This window comes from Zingiber officinale, chromosome 5A (genome assembly GCF_018446385.1).
Source record: "Zingiber officinale cultivar Zhangliang chromosome 5A, Zo_v1.1, whole genome shotgun sequence".
Lineage (NCBI taxonomy): Eukaryota > Viridiplantae > Streptophyta > Magnoliopsida > Zingiberales > Zingiberaceae > Zingiber > Zingiber officinale.
In genome coordinates, this window is record NC_055994.1 from 116464707 (window position 1) to 116485076 (window position 20370).

Here is a 20370-nt window from a genome sequence, read left to right on the forward strand (position 1 = left end):
GATTCGAGAGTCCGGTGATGATCTCCTTGATTTTCGAGTGCAAGTACACAAACCGTCTCGTCTTCCCCAAGTCGCAGGCTGGTGAGCTGATTGTGAAGTAGATCTCTTCTGACGAGCTTGGCTTCGGACGTCCATTCGTGCAGCTCGAGGAACTTCACCCAAAGTTCCTTTGCCGAGTCGTAGTTCCCGATCCTGTTGACTTCTTGAGGCGGAAGAACACTTAGTAGATGGTATTCTGCTTTGCCGTTCGCCACGAAGTCGGCCCGCTCCTTTTTCATCCAATTATTTTTCTCCTTACCTTCCTGTGCTGTAAAACCAAATTCCATTGTAAGCATTAATTCAAAATCGGTGGTAAAGAATACCTGCATCAGCTTTTTCCAAGTGGCGAAATCCCCTTTGAATTTAGGTGGGTGGATGCTTGGTCCGGCTATCTTGTTCCTTCGTTCGGTGGTTAGTCCTCTTGAAGCGCCTCGACTCTGATACTACTTGTAGGACCGTTGCGACCAGCTAGAAGGGGGGTTGAATAACCCTGTAAAACAAAAACAAAACCAACCATTCTCGAACTCTTAAACTAATACTTGCATAAAGAATAAGTAGAAAGTAAATAGAACATTAAAAGAAGAGGCACAAGTATTTACTTGGTTACAACCGATGTGGTTGTTAATCCAAGGAAGTTGAAGCACTAAATACTCCTTCAGGCGGAGAAGCCTCTTACAACATTGAAGAGTAGAAAATAGAAGCTTAACTCTAAATTACAGCACACAAGCGTTGGAAGTGAATTTCTGAGTTCATTTAAAAGCTTCTGGACCAAGGCTATATTTATAGGCTTGGTCGGGGCATCCTGAGGGTTCCCAGCGCCCTGAGGGGGATAAAATTTTATCTCCCAACGTTCAGATCGAGTTTTGACTCGATCTATGAAAAAGTCAACTCCGGGTGCCCCGGTACGTTCCGGGCGCCTCGGACCTAAAAGTCAACTCCAGTTGACTTTTTCGATCTGGGTCCTCTGCTCCGGCTCTGGTCACCTCGGTCTGGGTCTTCAACTCCGGATCCACTCGCTTGGGTGATCTCGGACATCCGAAAAAGGGCTCACCCGAACCTAACTTCCGGTCTTCTCGAGTGGGCTTTCGCTCCAGCTTCTCGTCCCTCTGAATTACTGTGTGTTTCCTTCTCGTCCGCCGGCGTACTCATTCGCAGTCTTCGTCCCTCGGACGCACCGCGTGCAGTCCTTCTCGCTAGCTGCGTCTCTTGCTCCTCGAGCAGTCTTCTGCTTTGGCTTTCGTCCCTCGGAACCACCGCACGCTTCCTTCTCGTCTGTCGGTGTACTCTTTCGCAGCGCCTCGTCCCTCGGACGCACCGCGTGTCGTCCTTCTCGCTAGCTGCGTCTTCCACTCGACTACCTGTGCTCCTAAGCTCCTGCACACTTAGACACAAGGTTAGAAATACACAGGACCTAACGTAACTTGTTTGATCACACCAAAACAACCTTGGGGTTCCAACAGAAGGCGCCTCCAAGCCTGTCTGAGGCGCCTCCAGCTTCGTTCGAGGGGTCTCCAGCTCTGCTGCGTGCACTGCATCTACCTTGCACCCGAGGCGCCTCAAGCTCCATGAGGGCGCCTCGGGTATTGTTCATCCAAGGCTAATCTTGCTCCTTTGTCCTTGCAAAACATGTTAGTCCACAAACCAACTACATATTCTGTAAAACAAAGTCAATACATACAATAAACATAATAATGTGAAAGTTTGACAGTCACGGACTGTCCGATTCTGACTTCGAATTTTCGACCGGAAACCCTAGGTCGAACCGATGCCAACTTTTCCCTCTTCCTGGGAATGCGTCCTCACCTACTCCACTTAGGAGAGCATACCTGATGCTAGTCTGGTCCTCCAGACTGATTGGACTTTTCGCCTAGGGTTACCACCTCCTAGGACCTAGGGTTACGACCCCCTAAGGTTTTTCACCACCTAGGGTTACCTCCCCCTAGGACCTAAGGTTACCCCCCTTAGGATTTCCTCCACCTAGGGTTACCACCCCTAGGACCTAAGGTTACCGCCCCTTAGGGTTTTCCACCACCTAGGGTTACCACCCCCTAGGACCTAAGGTTACCGCCCCTTAGGATTTTCCACCTACCTAACCGCAGTTAGGACTTTCCTGTAAAGCTCATTCAAGCACATTAGATAACAAAATGACTTAACTTGAACCATTTGACATAATCAAACAAAGGTTTAATCGTCGGATGCTTCCTGCACCAACATCTCGATCTCGTGTATCGGCAGACATCTTGGCATTAGCATCTCGGCCTCGTGTCTCGGTAGATATCTTGGCTTTAGCATCTCGGCCTCAGCATCTCGACCAAGACATCTCAACCTCGGCATCTCGACCTCGTGTCTCGACAGACATCTCAACAAAGTCATCTCAGCCTTGACATCTTGGCCAAAGCATCTCAGCCTCGACATCTCGGCCAAGCAACTCAGCCATCCCAAGCAGCTCTTTCTTCTCTACTTGACAGCATGAGATTATCAGCGACATGTGCTATTCACCCTCTTCTATCACTTTTCTCGATCCTACACTCTCTCAGTTCGCCATGCTTAATTGGTTGTCAATGTGGTCTTCCTATTATATCTTGGACAATAGACGTCCATCATAACCTCAAAGCACTATCGAAGGAGGGCGAATTTGTTTAAAGAAAATTGCACTCATCGCAGACATCAGAATCTCATGTTTCGGCCTCGTGTCTCAGCATCTGGGCCTCATGTCTCAACATGTCAGACTCGTGTCTCGACAGACATCTATACCTCAGCATCTCGGCAAAGACATATCGACTTTAGCATCTCGGCCAAGACATCTCAACCTCATGTCTCGACAATCATCTCAGCCTTAGCATCTCGATCAAAGCATCTCAGTCAAGTAGCTAAGACCATCTCTATAAAATACCGAAAATAGGCGAATATTAATAAGGGAATTTTTCGAGAATTTTTCGGAGCTCGTATGGACGAGTTAACGGGGATAAAAACGAGGCCCTGGAAAACCTGTTTAGGCTACCCCGTTGAAGCGAGGAAATGTTTATATTTACTTTTCCTTTTCTTTTATTTTCTTTATTTTCTCTTCTTTTCCCTTTCTCTGCCGAACCTGCGTGCCGACACCCCTGCCTGCGTGCCCGACGCCCTCTCTCCTTGCCCTAACCGCACGCGGCCACGGCGGTTTTTCTTCCTCCCTTCCACTTCTTCTTCTTCTCCTCTGCCCGAGTTGAACCCTTCTTCCCTCATCTCTTGCGACGCTGGCCTTCTCCACCCGACAGCATCACCGGGTGCTCTTCCTCCTCACTGAGCGATGCGCCGTCGCTACCACAGCCGACAGCCGGCCGTCTTTCCAGTGCCGATGCCGTGCCCTAGCCGAGCCCTACCGACGCTGTGCCCTGCCGAAGCCGTGCCCTTGCACTGTCACCGGCCACAGGTTCGATCCATCACAGATTGTAGGCTCTGTACCCTAGCTTTGATTGGAATTAGGTTGTGGTTCTGTTCTCAGATTTTGTTGTGGAGGAATTGATAAGTGTTTGGATTTGGTTTATATGGCAGAATAGGGTTTTCAATCTGCTGCGGCTAATCTTGGTTCAGTTGAGGGGTTAAAGGAGGAAGATGTTAAGGTTAGTTTAATCTAGATGTTGAGTTAATATAGATGTGTAACAGGTTTCTTTAAAGGTTGGAATCTGTGTACTTGGTTAGTTAGTGATCATACTTCGATTAGGGAAATTGATTTTTAGTCGTAGGTCATGGTTTGATTTGATTTCTAGATGGTTATGCATGTTGATGAATTAGGTTTATGTGTTTTGAAATTAGGGTTTTTGCCCTAATTTAGGGTTAAGGAATTTATTTAGCTATTTAAAGGAATTTAGCTAAATAATCATATATCTATTGGATACAGGACTTTGACGCAAGACGAGCATCTCGATGTCGGATTTGGACATTCCTATTGGAGGCGGGTACTTTTGACTTATGTCATTTGATATACATAGTAGTGAATATAACAAGTTGCATTAATTATATTCTTATTTGTTCCGGTTAATCACTACCCGATAATTGTTACATGATTGATTGATTATTTGTTTTGCATCTCATGTATTCCTTACCTATTGATACATGCTTATAGGGGTAGTGATATACCATGCTTCACCATGTTCAGGACCTAGGTTTTATACCTTCTGTGTACCTTTGATTTGATTTGATTCGTTGACCTATGATGCACGTTTATATATATGTGGATTAGGTCAGGATATTTTGTTGTTAGTGTCATGCACCATTTGCATGATTGCATGCTGTGCGATAGTTCGCTCCATTATTGTTGAGCACATCGCCAGTTACATGGATCTGCACACACCACCACTCATGGGTTAGTGGTCGATTCAGGCAGAGTGTGTTGCAGCAGGGACTCTGTTAGGTACCGTTGGTCCGCTCATGGGTAGTGTGACACAACGTGTTATCCGACAGGGATTCCTCCCCGTCATCGTGTACCGGGAGATGAGAGCATTGCACTCCCCCATTTATGATTTGGGGTAGGAGGATAGGTGTACTCCGACAACATCCCGTCCACTCGGTCACTCATCAGGAGTAGTGACGACAGAGTGCACGGTTGTCACAGCCCTATCCACTCGGCCTCACTATTGTGTGAGATGATCGACTGGCGTCAAGGGTGACCAGGATGCATCATTGGCATCATATGCATGATGTATTTATTGCTTGTGTTTGTGTTTGCTGCATTTATATGCGGCATATTGTTTGGATACCTATGTTTGACATGCATACAGGATTTCTATACCACTCGGACTGTTTGTCCTTATACCCAGGTTCTGGTTAGTACAGTTTCACTCCTGTTTACTTCAGATGCATTTTTTTATCTTTCTTATATCAGGAGACTGTACGCATGATTAGTGCTAGGTGTTATTTCCTTACTTTGTATATCAGTTGTACCTGCTGAGTGTTGGACTCACCCCGCCTCCATTGTTGTTATTTTTTATGTTGATGCTGTCAGGAGAGAGTTCCAGTCGCTAGTCCCCTGCTGACCACGAGGGCTTAGTAATCTTTTGGTTTTCTTCTTTATTAGTCTATGTTCATACTTATTCTGTTTTTGATACTATGGATTTTTGATACTATGGATCTGGTGTGAATTTTATGTGTCAATGGATTTTATTTCGATATGCTTTACTATATGCTTGCCTGGACGGCAGAAGAGGTGAGTAAATCGGATTTGAGCTTTACGAGTGTAGTGGAGTAGGGTTGATTTCGAGTCAGAGTATTATTCATTCCGTTTACTTGTTATATAAACTGCGTGGAATGTCTGTGTATTGTATTTTATTTCTGCTATTATTCCAGCCGCCTGTGGCTGAGGTATGTGGATATGTAGAAAGTTTCAGATTGTCCGCCTTACAGGGGAGATGCTGCCGAAATTTCTTCGGACAGGGACTCCTCCGGGGCGTGACAATTTATTTGGTATCAGAGCCAAGTTTGCGAGTCAAACTGGGTATTTTCATATTTTCGTTATGGTTATGTTTCGGATTTTCGTTTCGGATTTATATGGATTTCCGACGATTTTCTCGTTCAAAATTTTGAGGTCAAATTGGGGACTGGACAACGAAAAAACATCTCCAAACGGTAAATATGTATGATGTTATTTTATTTTTGTTATACTGGTAGTAATATCTATAATATAACTTAACAGATATGAGGAGATCTACGCGTATTGCGGCGAGACGTGGTGCTGGACGACCACGTGCGAGGACCACGGGATCTCTGGATATGCTAGAGATGCCTACTGTTGATGAACCTGTCAGTCAGGGACAGACTCAGCATATTGCGGGCGCGTCGGGCTCTCAGACCTCGACGACTCCTATAGAGGTACCTACCTCGATTATGCCGAGTGTATCTATCCTTACTGTAGTTCCGGTACCATCAGGGGTACCATTGGCGTACTCGACATCTGCTCCAGAGCAGCCTACGGCGTATTCGGCACCACCGCCACCTGGACCTATAGTGTACCCGACACCAGTGATATCTGTACCCCCAGTGCCTACAGTAGCAGCAACTGCTCTACATCCGGCACCATTACCTACTGTACCTCCAGCTGCGGCCACCTATGTTCACCCGACAGTACCACCGACGGCTTATGCTCCAGTTTATTCAGCAGCACCGGGAGTACCTCCTCCAGTTTATTCCGCGGTACCACTTGTAGCACTAGTTCCAGTGGTTCCTCCAGTTCCTACAGTCGTCCTGACACAGCTCACTGATATTGTCGCGGCACGAGCTAGGATTCCAGTATTAGCAGAGTCGATGAAGACTCGATTCACACTCTTCTGAGGAGACATTGATCCGAGTATGGCTCTATCATGGATAGAGACTATGGAGCAGACTTTTTTCTATATGGCTTGCTCAGAGTGGGAGAAAGCAGAGCTGGCTGCTTTCCATTTACAGGATGAGGCTAACGCCTGGTGGATTACTCAGCGTTCTATCATCAGCGAGCGGAATGTCACTTGGACCAGGTTCAGAGAGGCTTTTGAGAGTCGTTTCTTTCCACTATCATATCAGATGGCTCGTCGGCAGGATTTCATGAGTCTGCGTTAGAACAATCGCACGGTGACAGAGTATAATACTGAATTCAACCGGTTGGCTAAGTTTTGTCCAGAGTTAGTTGCGGAGGACAGATCTCGCATGATGCAGTTTATATAGGGACTAGATGGTTATCTGCAAGTAAGGCTTGCCGGTTTAGGGATCATATATTCACTGGATTGAGCTTTGATGATAGAGTTAGCTCAGCAGAGAGCATTTCCGGATAGGAAGAGGAAGCATACGGGTCAGGCGTCCGGACAGATCCAGCAGACACCGGCGACAGGACAGCAGCAGAGTAGTCGCAGTCGGTCAGGTCAGGGTACTTCTGGGGTATCTTGTAGGCCTCAGAAGTCAGGGCGGTCTTCTTCAGGACGTTCCCGGTTTTCTCAGTAGAACCGGCAACCACCTTCCAGCGATATTCACTGTTTCTGATGTGGATCCAGAGATCACCTTACCCCGGCTTGCTCTCTGGGACAGCCAGTTTGCTATTATTGCAAACTACCTGGGCACCAGAGCCGAGATTGTCAGCTGAAGGCTCAGCACACGGCTTCTGGAGGGTCAGGTCAGAGGGGACAGTCTAGTCAGTCAGGAGCATATCGAGGAGGGCAGAAAGCCCAGTCTTCACATCGTCAGCAGGGGACAGTTTCACCTGCAGCAGCAGCATTTGGCATGCTTGGACAGGAGTACGCCAGTGCTTCCATAGCACCCCAGAGTTCTGTTCCAGGACCTTATTATCTGACGCAGGGGCAGTATTAGATGTAGCCTCAGCCTCTAAGCCAGTACCAGACTCAGTCCCAGTCATCGACACAGTATCAGTCACCGTCCTCTCAGTCTTCTCTGGCACATTATCCAGCACCGCCTCAGTGACAGGCTTCTGCCAAGCTGCAGCAGCCGCTGGCAGCGTTACCACCTCCTCCTCCGCCAGAGACTGGACGTATTCATGCGATTACAAGAGAGGATGCGTAGCGAGCCGACGGATCCATTTTCCGCGGTACGATTTCCATTTATGCATTTTTCGCTGATATATTGATTGATACTGGTAGCTCGCACTCTTTTATATCCCGTACCTTTATGCGGGAGATTGGTAGATTACCTACTTTTAGACTGCAGTGATTGACCATCTCCCTACCGTCCGATGATACTTTAGACATCACCCAGGAGGTCAGAGGTTGCCCGTTAGACTTTGGCAACATGATACTTACGATAGATCTTCTAGTAATGGAGATGGTCGAGTTTGATATCATTCTTCGCATGGATTGGCTGTTAGTATATCATGCTACCGTCGATTGCCAGACGAGGGTAGTCACCTTCTGGCCTCCGAACCAACCCTCGTGGAGTTTCACTGGCATCAGAGACGACGGCATCTCGATTATTTCGGTGATTCAGGTGCAGAAGCTGCTGTCTCACGGCTGTCATGGTTTTCTATTATCTCTGATTAGTACTGAAGACAGCAGTAATTCGCATCTCTCCGACGTTCCTGTGGTCCGTGAGTACCCGGATGTATTTCCAGAGGAGCTGCCAGGTCTGCCTCCCAGAAGGCAAGTGGAGTTCGCTATTAAGCTTATTCTGGGGACCGCACCGGCATCGAAAGCTCCTTATCGTATGACACCAAAAGAGTTGAACGAGCTGAAGGTTCAACTCCAAGAGCTTTTAGATAGGGGATTCATTCGCCCTAGTGTTTCTCCATGGGGTTCACCGGTATTATTTGTCAAGAAAAAGGACGGCACTATGAGGCTATGTATTGACTATAAACAGCTGAATGCAGTTACCGTCAGAAATAAATATCCTTTACCACGGATCAAGGATTTATTTGATCAGCTCAGAGGTACATCAGTGTATTCTAAGATTGATCTGCGATCCGGATATCATCAGTTGAGGGTCAGAGACTCAGATATCCAGAAGACAGCTTTCCGTACCAGATACGGTCATTATGAGTTTTTGGTAATGCCATTTGGGCTTACCAATGCTCCAGCGGTGTTTATGGACTTGATGAACCGCATTTTTCTGGAGTATCTGGATCAGTTTGTTATCGTTTTCATTGATGACATATTGGTCTACTCGCATTCCGAGGAGGAGCATGCACAACATCTTCGTATAGTCTTGGAGACTCATAGACGGCATCAGCTGTACGCAAAGTTCAGCAAGTGTGCATTCTGGTTATCTTCAGTCGATTTTCTGGGACACGTGGTTTCTAGCAGAGGTATTTCAGTTGATCCTCAGAAGATCGAGGCTGTCATCGGTTGGGAGCAGCCGAAGTCAGTTCAGGAGATCCGCAGTTTTCTTGGATTGGCCGGATATTACCGACGTTTTGTCGAGGGTTTTTCGCGTATTGCTATGCCGCTGACACGCCTTACCAGGAAAGGCGTGAAGTTCATGTGGTCCGAGGATTGCGAGACCAGCTTTCAGGAGCTGAAGCGGAGATTAGTGTCGGCTCCAGTTTTGGTTTTACCTTCAGGAGAGGACGGATTTGTACTTTACACCGACGCGTCTCTTCAGGGTTTGGGCGTTGTTCTGATGCAGCACGGCAGAGTAGTCTCTTATGCTTCCCGTCAGCTGAAGGAGCATGAGAAGAACTACCCAGTTCATGACTTGGAGTTAGCTGCCATTATCTTTGCTCTGAAGCTTTGGCGTTATCATTTATATGGTATCACATTTGAGATTCTCACTGATCATAAGAGTCTCAAATATATTTTCACTCAGAAGGAGCTTAATCTCCGACAGAGGAGATGGATGGAATTCCTGAAGGATTACGATTGTACCATTAGCTACCACCCGGGAAAAGCTAATGTGGTTGTCGATGCACTCAGCAGGAAGTCCAGAGGGACTTTGGCTTGCCACCGAGTTTCAGTTATGGATTTGATTCAGGGTTTCTCTGAGTTAGACCTTGAGGAGCAGGGACCGACAGAGCAGGGTATTCTTGTTACTATGGTTGCTCAGTCGTCGATCAGGACGAAGATTCGAGAGGCCCAGGCTGGTGATCAGCATTTGCAGTTCATTAGCAGTCAGATAGCTTCCGGGCAGCAGACCAAGTTTGCACGAGACGAGGAGGGTGTTATATACTTCCGAGGTAGATTATATGTACCTCAGTCTCATCCGGTCTTACAGGAGCTACTTCAGGAGGCACACCATTCTCGATTTGCGATCCATCCAGGCGGGACCCGTATGTATCGAGACTTGAGGCGTTCATATTGGTGGAACAGCATGAAGAAAGACATCACGGATTTCGTAGCTAGATGTCTTGTTTGTCAACAGGTGAAGGCTGAGCACCAGAGACCTGCAGGATTACTTCAGCGGATTCCTATTCCTGAGTGGAAGTGGGATCACATTACCATGGACTTTGTGGTAGGGTTGCCGAGGACACGACGAGGTCATGACGTGATTTGGGTAATCGTTGATCGATTAACCAAATCCGCGCATTTCTTAGCGATACGGAGGACTGATCCCCTGGATCGATTGGCAGATCTGTATTGTCGGGAGATCATCAGACTACATGGTGTTCCATTGAGTATCATCTCGGATAGAGATCCATGGTTCACGTCTCGTTTCTGGCAGAGTCTGCAGCAGGCCTTGGGCACACAGCTCCATTTCAGTACAGCTTTCCATCCACAGACAGATGGACAGTCAGAGCGGACCATTCAGACTTTAGAGGATCTGCTGAGGTCATGTGTTATGGATTTTGGAGGCAGTTGGGAGGACCATCTGCCGTTAGTAGAGTTTGCTTACAACAACAGCTTTCATTCGACTATCCAGATGGCACCGTTTGAGGCGTTGTATGGTAGACCTTGTCGGACACCTACCCTCTAGGAGGAGGTTGGAGAGGCCCAATTGTTGGGACCTCATAGAGTTCAGCAGGATGCAGAGTTGGTCCGTACTATCAGACGGAGGATGTCAAAGGCGCAGGACCGCCAGAAGAGTTATGCTGATCGGAGACGCAGACCACTAGAGTTCTCTATTGGCGACCATGTATTTCTGCGAGTTTCACCCACGAAAGGGGTGAAGAGATTTGGCCTCAGGGGTAAGCTAGCTCCGCGGTACATTGGCCCTTTCGAGATCTTGGAGAGGATCGGAGCGGTAGCTTACCGACTGGCACTACCACCGTCCCTGTCAGACGTTCACGATGTATTCCACGTATCGATGCTGAGGAGAAACGTACATGACCCGACGCATGTGTTGACAGATGTCCCAGTTCCAGTTCAGCCTGACATTACTTATGAGGAGGTTCCGGTACGGATTCTCGACCGGAAAGAGCGTCAGTTGCGGAACAAGACTATCCGGCTGGTTAAAGTCGGATGGCAGCATTATTCGGATGAGGAGGCTACATGGGAGCTCGAGGATACTATCCGAGCTCGATATTCCCATCTTTTCACTTGAGGTATGTGATTTAATTTACCCTTCAGCATTTATACTTTATATTTGTTGTTAGTACTGCTGATGGTAGATAACGAAATTTGAGGACCAAATTTTTTATTAGTGGGGGAGAATGTAAAATATCGAAAATAGACGAATATTAATAAGGGAATTTTTCGGAATTTTTGGGAATTTTTCGGAAATTTTTCGGAGCTCGTACGGACGAGTTAACGGGGATAAAAACGGGGCCCGGGAAAGCCTGTTTAGGCTACCCCGTTTAAGCGAGGAAATGTTTATATTTACATTTCCTTTCCTTTTATTTTCTTTTATTTTCTTTATTTTCTCTTCTTTTCCCTTTCTCTGCCGAACCTGCGTGCCAACACCCCCGCCTGCGCGCCCGACGCCCTCTCTCCTTGCCCTAACCGCACGCGGCCACGACGGTTTTTCTTCCTCCCTTCCACTTCTTCTTCTTCTCCTCTGCCCGAGTCGAACCCTTCTTCCCTCATCTCTCGCGACGCCGGCCTTCTCCACCCGACAGCATCGTCGGGTGCTCTTCCTCCTCGCTGAGCGACGCGCCGCCGCTACCACAGCCAACAGCCGGCCGTCTTTCCAGTGTCGACGTCGTGCCCTAGCTGAGCCCTACCGACGCTATGCCCTAGCCGAGCCCTGCCGAAGCCGTGCCCATGCACTGTCGTCGACCACAGGTTCGATCCATCACAGATTGTAGGCTTTGTACCCTAGCTTTGATTGGAATTAGGTTGTGGTTCTGTTCTCAGATTTTGTTGTGGTGGAATTGATAAGTGTTTGGATTTGGTTTATATGGCAGAATAGGGTTTTCAATCTGCTGCGGCTAATCTTGGTTTAGTTGAGGGGTTAAAGGAGGAAGCTGTTAAGGTTAGTTTAATCTAGATGTTGAGTTAATATGGATGTGTAACAGGTTTCTTTAAAGGTTGGAATCTGTGTACTTGGTTAGTTAGTGATCATATTTCGATTAGGGAAATTGATTTTTAGTCGTAGGTCATGGTTTGATTTGATTTCTAGATGGTTATGCATGTTGATGAATTAGGTTTATGTGTTTTGAAATTAGGGTTTTTGCCCTAATTTAGGTTAAGGAATTTATTTATCTATTTAAAGGAATTTAGCTAAATAATCGTATATCTATTGGATACAGGACTTTGACGCGAGACGAGCATCTCGATGTCGGATTTGGACATTCCTATTGGAGGCGGGTACTTTTGACTTATGTCATTTGATATACATAGTAGTGAATATAACAAGTTGCATTAATTATGTTCTTATTTGTTCCGGTTAATCACTACCTGATAATTGTTATATATTTGATTGATTGTTTGTTTTGCATCTCATGTATTCCTTACCTGTTGATACATGCTTATAGGGGTAGTGATATACCATGCTTCACCATGTTCAGGACCTAGGTTTTATACCTTCTGTGAACCTTTGATTTGATTTGATTCGTTGACCTATGATGCACGTTTATATATATGTGGATTAGGTCAGGATATTTTGTGGTTAGTGCCATGCACAATTTGCATGATTGCATGTCGTGCGATAGTTCACTCCATTATTGTTGAGCACATCGCCGGTTACATGGATCTGCACACACCACCACTCATGGGTTAGTGGTCGATTCAGGCAGAGTGTGTTGCAGCAGGGACTCTGTTAGGCACCGTTGGTCCGCTCATGGGTAGTGTGACACAACGTGTTATCCGGCAGGGATTCCTCCCCGTCATCGTGTACCGGGAGATGAGAGCATTGCGCTCCCCCATTTATGATTTGGGAGTAGGAGGATAGATGTACTCCGACAGTAACCCGTTCACTCGATCACTCATCAGGAGTAGTGACGACAGAGTGCACGGTTGTCACAGCCCTACCCACTCGGCCTCACTATTGTGTGAGATGATCGACTGGCGTCAGGGGTGACCAGGACGCATCATTGGCATCAAATGCATGATGCATTTATTGCTTGTGTTTGTGTTTGCTGCATTTATATGCTGCATATTGTTTGGATACCTATGTTTGATATGCATAAAGGATTTCTATACCACTCGGACTGTTTGTCCTTATACCCAGGTTCTGGTTAGTACAGTTTCACTCCTGTTTACTTCAGATGCATTTTCTATCTTTCTTATATCAGGAGACTGTACGCATGATTAGTGCTAGGTGTTATTTCCTTACTTTGTATATCAGTTGTACCTGCTGAGTGTTGGACTCACCCCGCCTCCATTGTTGTTATTTTTTAGGTTGATGCTGTCAGGAGAGAGTTCCAGTCGCTAGTCCCCTGCTGACCACGAGGGCTTAGTAATCTTTTGGTTTTCTTCTTTATTAGTCTATGTTCAGACTTATTTTGTTTTTGATACTATGGATTTTTGATACTATATGGATCTGGTGTGAATTTTATGTGTCGATGGATTTTATTTCGATATGTTTTACTACATGCTTGCCTGGACGGCAGAAGAGGTGAGTAAATCGGATTTGAGCTTTACGAGTATAGTGGAGTAGGGTTGATTTCTTGTCAGAGTATTATTCATTCCGTTTACTTGTTATATAAACTGCGTGGAATGTCTGTGTATTGTATTTTATTTCTGCTATTATTCCAGCCGCCTGTGGCTGAGGTATGTGGATATGTAGAAAGTTTCAGATTGTCCGCCATACAGGGGAGATGCTGCCGAAATTTCTTCGGACAGGGACTCCTCCGGGGCGTGACAATCTCCAACCCATAACACTAAATTTGGTGTAATTTTCACACTAAAATGGTGCAATTCCATCACCAAATACTATTTCAACTCCAACCCATCCACACCATATCACACCAAAAGGAATATTCTTTAGAATATTCTATTATTCTTATTAATTTGTTTATATGATAATTATTATATTTAAAATTAATACTTCATTAATATTTGATATTTTAATTTTTTTTAATTTAGTATCCAACTCTCTCTCTCTATATATATAATTTTTATTTTCAATTTTATTATATAATTACTCAGCCATAAATATATTTTAAAAATATTATAAAATCACACACAATTAGGATAAAATAGTTTACTATTTTTTATTTAAAACAAACAATGATACTTAATTGAAAATAAAATATTACAAGACTTTAACCTTCAGAATTGCTATATTATTCCCATAAATGCTCAATTAATGCATTTCGAAGGGCAATATGAGCTTCTTTGTCTTTGATTTGTCTGTATCGAGCTAGAAACTCTTCAAATTGAGTACTATCATCTACTGCGAGCTTAACATCTGGAGTCGACACCTCAAAGTGTTCCACGATTGGTGCATTTAAATCACGTTCATCTTCAATTATCATATTATGCATAATAATACATGATGTCAGTATATCATGTAAATATTTTTTTTTGCCAAAAATGTGAAGGTCCTACAATAATTCCAAAGCATGATTAGAGCACGCCAAATGCTCGATCAACATCCTTTCTACACGCTTCTTGCTTCATTGCAAATAATTTATTCTTTCGACCTTGTGGAGCATGAATCGTTTAAACAAGTGTTGACCATTTTGGATATATACCATCAGCTAAATAGTAACCCATATTGTACTCTTTTCCTTGAATGACATAACGAGCAGGAACAATAATACCTGCAGCAAGATTAGCAAAAAGATGAGAAGACTCAAGTATATTAATATCATTGTTCGATCCTGGCAACCCAAAATTCGCATGCCAAATCCACAGATCATAATCGTCTACAACTTCTAGAATAATTGTTGGCTTTCCACTACAACCAGAATATTGTCCTGCGCATGCTGTTGGACAATTTTTTCATCTCCAATGCATGCAATCTAGGCTACCTAACATACCTGGAAAACCTCGTTGCTCACCAATATGAAGTAGCCTAGCAACATCGTGAGCGTTTGGAGATCGTAGGTACTACCCTCCAAAAACTTTAACAACAACATGACAAAATTGTTTCACACTTTCAATAGCAGTTGATTCCCCTATTTTAATGTACTCATCAGTAGCATCTGCTAGTATACCGTACGCTAATATTCGAAATGCAGCTGTTATTTTTTGCAAGTTTGACAAACCAAGTCTTCCAAGCTCATCTCTTCTCTGTATAAAATAGTTTTCATGATTACTAACAGCATCACGGATACACATAAATAAATGTCTTCTCATTCAGAATCTTCTTCGAAACATTGCATCGTTATACAATGCATTTCAGTGAAATAATCATTGAATAGATTACGATCAACAGCTTAACGATTACGATTGATCATGTTATGACTAGGAATTGAGCCTCGATGCATGCTTTTGTTGCTTTCTTCATTAAGATAATTCAAGATAATTTGATTGTTGGTAGAAATCACCCAAGCGATCAGTTGTTGCCTTGCACCAAAACTTTCCGCATAGTTATCATCATCAGAGCTTGAAGATGATAAATTTGATGAACCTTCAATGTTGTTATCCATTTTCTGAGATAATTGAATGAATGAGGCACATATTGCTTATGGGGTATGTATTTATAATGTATGTTATAAACACATTTAGACACAATTGTACATATAACGTGACACAACAATGACAACATCGAGACAAATTGAGCAGGCGGCGTGACCAGACACTGAACACACATTTTTGTTTGTCCAGATGACGTGACCTAACAATGAACACATTTGGAAAAATTTGCACAGATGACGTAACACAACAATGACAATATCGGGACAAGTTTAACAGGTGACATGACCGAGCACTGAACACACATTTTTGTGTGTCTAGATGACATGACCTAACAATGAATACATTTGGACAAAATTGCACTAATAACATGACACAACAATGACAACATCGAGACAAGTTGAGCAGGCAACGTGACTGGGCATTGAACACACATTTTTGTGTGTCCAAATGACGTGACCTAACAATGAACACATTTGGACAAATATGTACAGATGACGTGATACAACAATGACAACATCGGGACAAGTTTAGCTGGCGACGTGACCGGGCATTGAACACACATTTTTGTGTGTCCAGATGACATGACCTAACAATGAACACATTTGGACAAATATCCACAGATGACGTGACACAATAATGACAACATCAGGACAAGTTGAGCAGGCGACGTGACCTAACACTGAATCAAAATTTGCATAATTTTATATTCACATTTTTTCACTATATAATGGCTTACCAAGTATTGCTATAATACATTTTATGTCAACAATTTTTATGAGAGTTTCTCTTCTACTAAAATGAGTGCAACCCCCCGACAAGTTTCATACTTATTTGAAGAAGATAAACACTTATGTCATGTGTACCTTCATATTTCACAAAATCAAATCATTGGGATCAACCAATGAAGGATCAATTCTGGGCAAGAGTTGAGAAAGAGTTTCATGCATATCCGAATTTTGTGCATCATAGCCGACCGCCAAGATCTTTGCAAAAAAGAATGCTTCTTATGCTAAGTGTAGTATCCAAAATGAAAGGTTGCATTCGACAAATCGAACATCTGAATCCTAGTGGAGCATTCGAATAAGATATTGTAAGTTACTATACTCATATTTATTTCTGACTATCAAAATTTTAAAATCAAAGTCTAAATTTATTAATATATATATATATATATCATTGTCTTCATAATTGATGTTCAATTATTTTCTTGCAGTTAACTCGTGCCAGAATGTTATTTGCAGAAGACCCAAAATACACAAAAGGTTTTAAATTTGACCATGTTTGGAATATTCTCAAAGACATTGAAAAATTTGGCACTGATACCATGAATACTGCATGCATGAAATCACGACAACAAAATGCTAATGATGGTTCATCTGAACAACAATTATCCGAGGAAGTATTTCATACACCTTCATCTCCTTACGTGTCTGCTTTTGATCTTAATATCACTGATTCAGATAGCGGTGCTACTTCTAATAAACGACCTCCAGGGGTGAAAAAAGTAAAAATGAAGAAAAAGAATGATGAACAAATTGCAAAGGTAATTAATATTAATGCTCAACTTGTTGAGGCAATGAATGCAAGTAGTGCTGCTATTACAAAAACGACAGATACTATGTTTTACAAGGAAGAAACTAAAATTTTATTTAAAGATTTGAACTCGATCTAACCCGATGATGCGTGAATATATTCACAATGAGCAAATTAGAATTATGCAAAAGAGAATGCAAGTACAAGGATCTCAATCAGTTGTACATTAAGGAAAAGGATCTCAAACATCTCTAATACAGGGAGAAGGATCACAACTCAATCAATATCAAGGTGAAGATTAAGAATCTCATAATCCTACGAATATTTTCAGATAATTTCATAATTATTTTAGCGGCATAAGGAGTGATCTTCCTGAATATTAGTATTATAATGTTATTAAAAGTAATTTTAAATTTATGTGTGCTTTATTAGTATTGTTTTTACCATGTACTTGTTTGTTAAGCTTAGTTATTCATGTTTTTAAGTTTGTATTAGTAATATTTTAATTTAATGTCATTACTATCTTTATTTTGTATGTCAATGTAATGGGTAATATATTTTATATTTATGCATATAAATTTTTTTAATATTTTATTGTATTGTTTTTTTGAAATTAGTGATAATTTGTAAATATAATTATAATTAAAATATATTAAATAAATTTAAAATAATAATTTTAATAAATTAAATATTTGCAATTATACATAATAAAATTTATATATACTTAATTTAAATTTATAATAAATAATAATTACATTTAAATATCCTATAAATAAAGACAAAGAAAATAATAATTACAAATTAATTACATTTAATTTTATTAATTATATAATAAAATTAAAAAAAATAAAAACTCTCTCCTACACCAAATATGGTGATGTGAATAGTGCATCACCAAACATGGTGTTGCACTATTCACCATACCATATTTGGTGTAGAATTTGGTGTATGGGTTGGAGTCTTTTGGTGCTAATTTGACATCAAATTTGATGTTTTGGTGATGAATTGGAGATGGTCCAAGTCATCCTAAGCAACTCTTTCTTCTTGACATGGCAACCTGAGATTATTAGCTCAGATTATCGCAACAAGTCTAAAATTGATTTTTGAAATAAATTTTTATTCAACAACTATCCATGTAATATCCGGCAAGTAATCTTCATTGTGGAAGATTTGTCTAACGGGTATATGAAGAAGTAATGAGACACAAGATTGCCTTCTGTCGAGCCATATCTCCACTTACCCGTTAAGACGTATTCACTAATCTGCAACGTCTACCGACGCAAGATCAGACAAACAGACCATTCCAAATTCAAGTATAACAATGGAATTGAAGCAGCTAGACAATCACTTCAAAGACAGCAAAGATTGTCGAGAGCTTATGTTAACATAGTCAATCAATATTCTCTTCTCTTTGATGTGGCAATCCGTTTGTCAGGTGGAATGCAATTAAACAATCTGGGAGCAAACTATATTCGATTTATTTTAAATTTTATATATACTTGCAGATGTCTTGAATGCCAAACACAGTACTTTCACATGGACCAACAACACTACAAGTTCATGAAATGCACTAGGACCACAACGCCTCAACCACTAAAAGAGTAGCAGGGCAGCGCTTCCTGACAGGAAAGTAATTGAAGATGAAACGTGGCAGTGGATCATTCAGACACTAAAGATAGCCATCGATCTCATGAGCTTTTTTAATTCAGCACTCAGGCGTCAAGGAACGATCTCTGCTGTAATCCTGACAGTAGTAGTAAACCATGTGGTTCCTCTGAACCCATTGCATTGCAGCATACTGCTGAGGGCTGAGGCCGTCGCCAGACGGGGAAGAGGACGTCGGATGGCAACTCCACGGCGCAAAAGCGGAGCATCCAGCAATCTTAAAGTTGCTGAACCTCGAAACAAAGGGTTGGTACCTGTAATCTGCCTTGTACCTGCCATTCTCTGTAGCCCACGACGAGGCATCCCAAATGGAGCCATAAATCCACATTGGCCTTCCCGGAAACGTTGATTCCGTCTTCCTTCCATATCTTCTTATCGGGACATCATCGACGAAAAATCTGCAGACGTCGATGTAGTTACTAATTGAGGATGATAATTGTAGGATTCGGCTGTATAATGATTACAGTGACTAGCAATTATTCAAATGGAAAGTAGAATACTTACATGATCTCATCGGGGTTCCACAGAATGGCATAGTGGTGGAAGTCGGCGGTGGGGTCGAACCAGAGGTGGAATCTCATTTCACGCCCAATAATCCGGCCATCACCACTGCCTCTAACGTAAACATTTGTCTGCATAGTGTATGGCTTACCTGGAGTTGTGCCGAGAAACTCTATGTCAACCTCATCATGGAAACCGGGATGGGCTTCATTGTTCGATAGCTGAAAAATGTACAGATAATAATGGTGGATCAACTCTGTTTTGGCGAATGGTACTGATTAATTGTTGCGACAACTTACGTAGAAAGCTGTGTTGACGCCGGCAGTGTAGCCAGATTGCAGTTTGATGGAAGCTTCGAAGTAGCCGTTTCGATACGGTCGCTTCGACTTGAATCCACTTCCTATAATTGCGTTTCTTTCAGTCAATAGATTGAATGTGACGAGACAAATTCCATAGCTGGATTCCTGTTATCTTCTAAAATCGAAAGGAGCAAATTGTACATGCTTGTTTTGATTTCGTTTTTCTTTTTTATTGAGAAGAGAACAGAAGCATCAGACCTGAACTTCTATCAAGCCAGATTGTGGCAGAGGATTGGTCCGGGGAGACTGCTTGATGCTGAGGACCCCAGAGATTATTGTAGGCTCTAGAGAATCGCAATGGCCTTATCCTAGAACTTGGATAGAAGCCTGGAGAAGGCTGGGCATTAAGGGATTGCTGCAGCATGAGAAGGACAAGGCATTGAATTAGAAGAGCCATGGAGAAGTAAATAGGCAATGGCATATGATATGAGCGGTACTCTTGGTATTTATACGGCAACTTGTGCCATCTTCCCTATGAAGATTCAATAATGGCTGGTAGTTGCAGTTACATAGTAAATTGAACTGAATAACAAGAATATCCAAGTGAAGTTGGTTAAAGGGTAATGGAAGCTTCAATGACTACTTTCCTTCAGCAGAATGGCTGAGGGGATATATCCCAATTCAAGCTATATATTAAACGGAGAAATGGTTTGTTATAGTTTTTATTTTCCCTCTATATTTACTTTCCCTTGCATGTTCAAATGGGAATTGGGAGTATGAGAAAGAGATAGCTCAATTTCCTCTTTTTCTTTTGGTCGAAAACTGCCAAACCTTAAAGAGCAGGATACATGATAATGTGAACATGGATGTCTAAGTGAATCCAAACGAACTTATAACCCTACAAATTACATAATTTTGACGACAACATGATTGCACACCTAATTTGGCTCCACAAAAATGTCTGTGAATGGCCTACCTATTAG

General features: G+C 42.8%; 2 protein-coding genes across 2 annotated transcripts; one reads left to right on the forward strand and one right to left on the reverse strand.

Moving 5' to 3' along the window:
- The first annotated feature begins 15416 nt into the window (after positions 1–15416).
- On the forward strand, positions 15417–17061 carry LOC121979920. Its single transcript, XM_042531896.1, has 2 exons — positions 15417–15443; positions 16603–17061. The coding sequence occupies exons 1-2, from the start codon at positions 15417–15419 to the stop codon at positions 17059–17061; spliced, it is 486 nt and encodes a 161-aa protein (XP_042387830.1).
- Positions 17062–18378: 1317 nt separating this feature from the next.
- On the reverse strand, positions 18379–19879 carry LOC121981451 (probable xyloglucan endotransglucosylase/hydrolase protein 32). The gene is made up of 4 exons (XM_042533976.1): positions 19646–19879; positions 19388–19488; positions 19092–19309; positions 18379–18985 (listed from the first exon to the last, which is right to left on the reverse strand). The coding sequence occupies exons 1-4, from the start codon at positions 19866–19868 to the stop codon at positions 18628–18630; spliced, it is 900 nt and encodes a 299-aa protein (XP_042389910.1). The 5' UTR covers positions 19869–19879; the 3' UTR covers positions 18379–18627.
- Positions 19880–20370: the final 491 nt, after the last annotated feature.